A 5,213-nucleotide genomic window follows, 5' to 3' on the forward strand; every position below is an offset into this window, starting at 1 on the left:
GGACATGTAGCTAAAAAATAATTACTCTTAATTAATTAACTTAATTATTAGATTTGCCCACGTGATGTGATGATACACATTTAACTGACTGTTTGTTCAGTTGTCAGTGGTTTGTGCTTATACAAAGCTCGATGGACTGTGAAACCACCAGGGACAATGATGGAAATAAGTCTAGAGTTTAACTGTTCTGACCCTGACAAAATCTGCTGTATTTTAAAATATAACATTAAAATATATTGGAACAGTCTCAACAGGCCTAAACTAAAATGTACTTATAAAAATAAGCAGAAGGGCGGTTTCTTGGTTTATCGACAGCATATGCATTTGCCATGTTTATTTATAGCTTGTGTGAGTTTGAGATTTTCTCATGCAGTTGGAGGAAGTAGAAAAAGGAAACAGTCAAATATGTGATGTTCTCAGAGCAAATAGTTGACCATTCTATCAAACACAATCATTTTAAGACATGCCAACAAAGAGGAACTTCTGAAAATGCTGTTTCCTCAGCAGCTCACGAAGTCCTCTCTGCCGAAGACATGGGTCTAAAACAAAGGGTGTTGTCTGTTATACGGACTATAAGGACCCTTCAGTCAAACTTGTGATTTATGATGTTGTGCTATATAAATAAAAATGGACTTGACTTGAATTGAACAGTGCAAAAGATACGTAGTGCTTGTCACTGTGTCCAGGCAGGAGGTGCCTCATTAAAACCTCATGCTGGTCTGAATCATCTTCTTTCATTTTGTGGTAAACTTATAAAAACTAAACACTATGTACACTTCAGTTACTGCATCAGTCCTCCATATGAAATCCACTTAGTAGTCATCTGATATAGCATCAGACAAAATGTTGCTGGGGCTGGTGGTGATGTGGTTGTCAGAGGGTCCTCCCAGGACGGGTGGGGTAGGAGTCGTCGTGGAGGCCTGCTGGGAATTCTGCAGCCTCTTCTTATTGATCTTCCTCTCTTTGGCACGTCTGTTCTGGAACCAGATCTTCACCTGAAGCACAGATACACACAGACATGAGATATCAGCATCAAAATCTATCAATTAAACAAGGACTCTTATTGGATGTAGGTAAAATATTAACAAAAACAGAAGGCGATTAACCCTTTTTATATTTTCCTTTCCTGTGCCGTGCACCTTTGTTATCGTCAGTGGGAGTTAGTCATTATGGCAAACGGTAATGATTTAGCTTTTTACGCTAACCTCGCCCTGCCCCAACTACTTCTGCTTGAGTTTAGTGATTACCAATCTTACCAGAATGACTCTGCAACCATCGCACTCAGCTGTGGGTTTAACAAGCTGAGTGAGCTAGCAGAACAAACAGCCACAATAACAATAAAGGTTTTCGTGACAGCAAGTGATTGTTTTACCATTAACACTATGTATGTGAAATGCTTCGTCAGGCCACTTAACCTTATGGTTTATAGACATTTCTGCAATAAAGCTACTTTCTCCAAATGGGATTGTCGAACAACTTTCTGCTAATGTGTGCTGTGTAGAATGCCCTTTACCAATACAATGAAATTATAAAAAAGCTACAACTGTGTACAGTGCAAGTTAAAGTGCAAGCAAAGCACCAGATATTCCAAACACACCGTCAAAAAAATTAAAATGATAAGGTCACAAACACCTCAGTCACATCAATAATAAATAGCAGCAACAAACTAACACGCTCCACTAATAATGTAACAGTTCTATGAGAAGTTCAGAGTTGTGGTTGGCCAGGGGAAGAAGCTTTTTGCAAGTCTATTTGTTCTGCTTTTCATGCTTCTATACCGCCTACTGCAGGGCAGTAAAGTGAGCAGCAAGTGGCTAAGGTGAGAGGAGCCGTGTATGATTTTCCTGGCTCGGCCGAGGCACTGGGAGTGAGAGATGTACTCCAGGGAGGGCACAGAGGAGCCTATGATTTTCTCTGCCGTGACAATCGCCCTCTGCAGAGCTTTCCTGTGTGATGCTGTGCAGCTGGCATCCCACACAGTTATACAGTATGCTGTGACACTCACATATAAAAATAAGCTTTCCATCACTTAAAATAGCGAATTGCTTGTGATTGGTTTCACATTTGCACCTGCCTTTTTCAGTCATTTCTCTCTGATTCCTAGCTGTTCTCCAGAAACAACAACAGACACCTGCTTCCTCCCTTTTCCTCTACCTGTGACCTGACCTTAACTCTAGTTTGCTCCTCACCTGTCTCTCAGAGAGGCTCAGTGCCAGTGACAGCTCAGTCTTCCTCCTCATGGTGATGTAGCGGTTGTACTGAAACTCCTTCTCCAGCTCCAGACGTTGGTGGTCAGTGTACACCACCCTGTACTTGTCCTTAGTGCGTGTCCTCCCTCCTGAGTAATACAAAAAATAATTCTCCATTAGTAAAACAATCAACACATGTTGAAATGACTGATGGAAAAGGTGTGTTATCTCTGTCTGTGTGTCTGTATTTGCTTTAACCAGTAACAATGATTATAATGTCAGTGAGTGGGTGCAGGGTGAGTCCTTGCCAAACAACAGACTAATTGGAAGATGTCTGGTGCCACGTTCAAGTTCAGGCGCCACTTAAAGACTCGTCAACACTATTAATCACTCTACCTATAAGTCATGTAAAGACTCCCCACTGCATTGCATCAGTGGTTCTCCATATCACTGTGAGTAGTGTTTACATAGGTGTTTACACAGGCAGCTATTCATTGACGAGCATGTTCACAAACACACACACTCTTAGCAAAGGGTAAGTCAGAGAGTTATTGATCGGAAATCTTGCCCATGTGACAGGCTCCACTTGACACAGACAACACACTCACAAGGACACACACACACACACACACACAAGCATCGTGTATGAATGAACGTTTGCCTTTAGCAGTTTGGCTTCAGCGGACTTCCTGCAGAGCCAGTGTTATCTGGCCAGTTTGTCATGCTTATGCACCCACGGTGTGGACAGAGAGGGTGGGGAGGGACACTTCTGCAGAATCCGTGGCCTGCACTGTTAGTTTAACATCTTACACCATACTGGTGGAAGGCAGAGGCAAAAAGCCTGATGAAAGTGTGAGCTGTGTGGTTTAACTGTGAACAAGCTGAAGTTGTTCTTGTCTGTAAAAGTGTTTTATCATATCTGTCACCTCTACTCAACTGGACTAATTCGTAATGTAACAGCACCAACATGATGACTGTCTGAGCATCCATCATGACTGTGACATGCCTCCTTCTAGTTTAATCTGTTGACATCTAAGATATCTGATCTGTGATCAGCACCATAAAGATACTGTAAGTGGGTTTTGCCTAAGCAAGTGCATACATTTATATTACATCTTAACATGGATTATTTATCTCAGACCAGTGCAGTAGGCTTTATATCACACCATACAACCTATAAACATGCTGTATGAGGCTATATCCACTGTGTTAGCTGTGATAAAGTCCCACCTGAAACTGACGGTCTGATGGCTTCATGTGGTCTCCTACTGGAGCTGAACGGTTCCTGGGCAGAGAGGAAGCTGTACGGGGTGAACGAGCCTCCTCCAGTGGCGGGGGGGGGGGCGCTCAGCTCCGCGGAGGTGAAGCCGACCTGACCGGCGCTGGGGCTTGACCCCGGGAAGCTGAACGTATAATCCTCCCGGGGAGCGTAAACGGAGTTCCATCCGCTCGCCGACGGGTCACCTACTCCCGGGATGTGATGGTAGGTGCTGAAGTCATACGGAGGAATGTACTGACTGTTCAGTGACAGGGTCTGAGCCGGGTGTCTGGCCGACTGGGAGTTGGGGAACATCCCGGTGTCCTCGTCCCACAGGTAGTGACTCTGCTACCTCGGTGAGTCAAACCTCCCGGAGCATGAGAGGCCTCCGTGTTCCAAGTAGGCTTTGGCGTCCCGGTTTCACTTCGGTCTAAGGTTCAGGCTACCTGTGCAGACTACACACCTTTATAGATTTACTGCCAGGGAGTTCAACAGTACCACAGTGACGTCATGTGTTACCCGAGGCACCTGCCTGCTCATCTTGGACAATGACCTTAAGTTACCAGTCTGTCCTGGTGGGATAGGCCATCATGTAAGGTGTGCCTTAAGTATAAATATGCTTATGTGCACGTAGCCTACGGGGCTCATGTCATGTGAGATTTTATGTTAAAATATATGAATTTCAATATCAAAATATTGACCCAAGTAAAAGTCCAGAAATTTTGTTATTTCTTGAGAAGTAAAATGATTCTTTAGGCAACAGAAAAGCCCTGTCAGGTCGGCAGGGCACACTTTTAAAAACACTGTGGTCATAAATCCAGTCTCCAAGCACAAAAGACTGCCCAAACACTTGGAAACAGTTCAATGTTAAAATATTTACACTAATTTTAGAAAAATGTGCATGAGCTTATATTTATGGCATCTATGATTTCACTTAGAAACAGCTCTATATCAATACTCTGTGTGATTATATCTGCTACAGAAATGTGGCCATGGTAAAGGAAAGCTCAGTTTATTGTCCACTACGTCCCTGCTTAAAACAACCAGAAGGGGGCAGGCAGACCCTGAATACTGGCATGTGATTTACCAAGTCTACAGTCCTTCAGAGACACACACTTGCAGTCTCCAAACATACTTATGATCCATGTGAGTAAGGGTTCTTCTTCATCCACTGCTATTTGCTTTATAACTTTTCCACATTCAGTTCATGTGCTGCTCAAAACGGTACACAGTGAACTGCATATTCCACTTGTCATTCCTGTCTGAGCTCCTCTGCATCAGAATCTGCACAAACATTCATTAAAGATTCATGCTAGAGTCTTGGTCAGAACACTCATTATCAGCTATTATAGCTGTTATTAAGAAACAGGCTCTTGTTAATGGACAGAAAAGTGCTATAGCCCTGAAACATTAAAGCAAGTGCAACTTAAAAATTGAACATATATTATGAAAATCTTGAAATACATTAGATTATAACAACCAAGTAAAAAGAGCTTGACTAAAAGTAAAGTAATGTGGTTTTAAAATGTATACATTGGAGTATTATTGTACAATAAAACTGTACTATGCAATCTACTATGTGAACTGTACACAACCCTAAAAGAGTAGAAGTAGCTGATTTATCAATTATCAATGTACCTACTAATCAAAATAAATAAATAAATACTAAATAATAATAAATAAAGAACTTTAAACCTTTTCTAAAACACAGCAAAACACAAGCTTGCAAGCTATGGCAACAATCCAGAGCAGCCGTAAGAGAAACA

General features: G+C 42.2%; 1 protein-coding gene across 1 annotated transcript; it reads right to left on the bottom strand.

The window, feature by feature from the left end:
• Positions 1-305: 305 nt before the first annotated feature.
• cdx1a (caudal type homeobox 1a) lies at positions 306-3,931 on the bottom strand. Its single transcript, XM_020622573.1, has 3 exons — positions 3,420-3,931; positions 2,190-2,338; positions 306-995 (listed from the first exon to the last, which is right to left on the bottom strand). Exons 1-3 carry the CDS (start codon positions 3,760-3,762, stop codon positions 813-815), a joined length of 675 nt encoding a protein of 224 aa, XP_020478229.1. The 5' UTR covers positions 3,763-3,931; the 3' UTR covers positions 306-812.
• Positions 3,932-5,213: the final 1,282 nt, after the last annotated feature.

This window comes from Monopterus albus, unplaced genomic scaffold (assembly GCF_001952655.1).
Source record: "Monopterus albus unplaced genomic scaffold, M_albus_1.0 scaffold282.1, whole genome shotgun sequence".
Taxonomy (NCBI): Eukaryota; Metazoa; Chordata; class Actinopteri; order Synbranchiformes; family Synbranchidae; genus Monopterus; species Monopterus albus.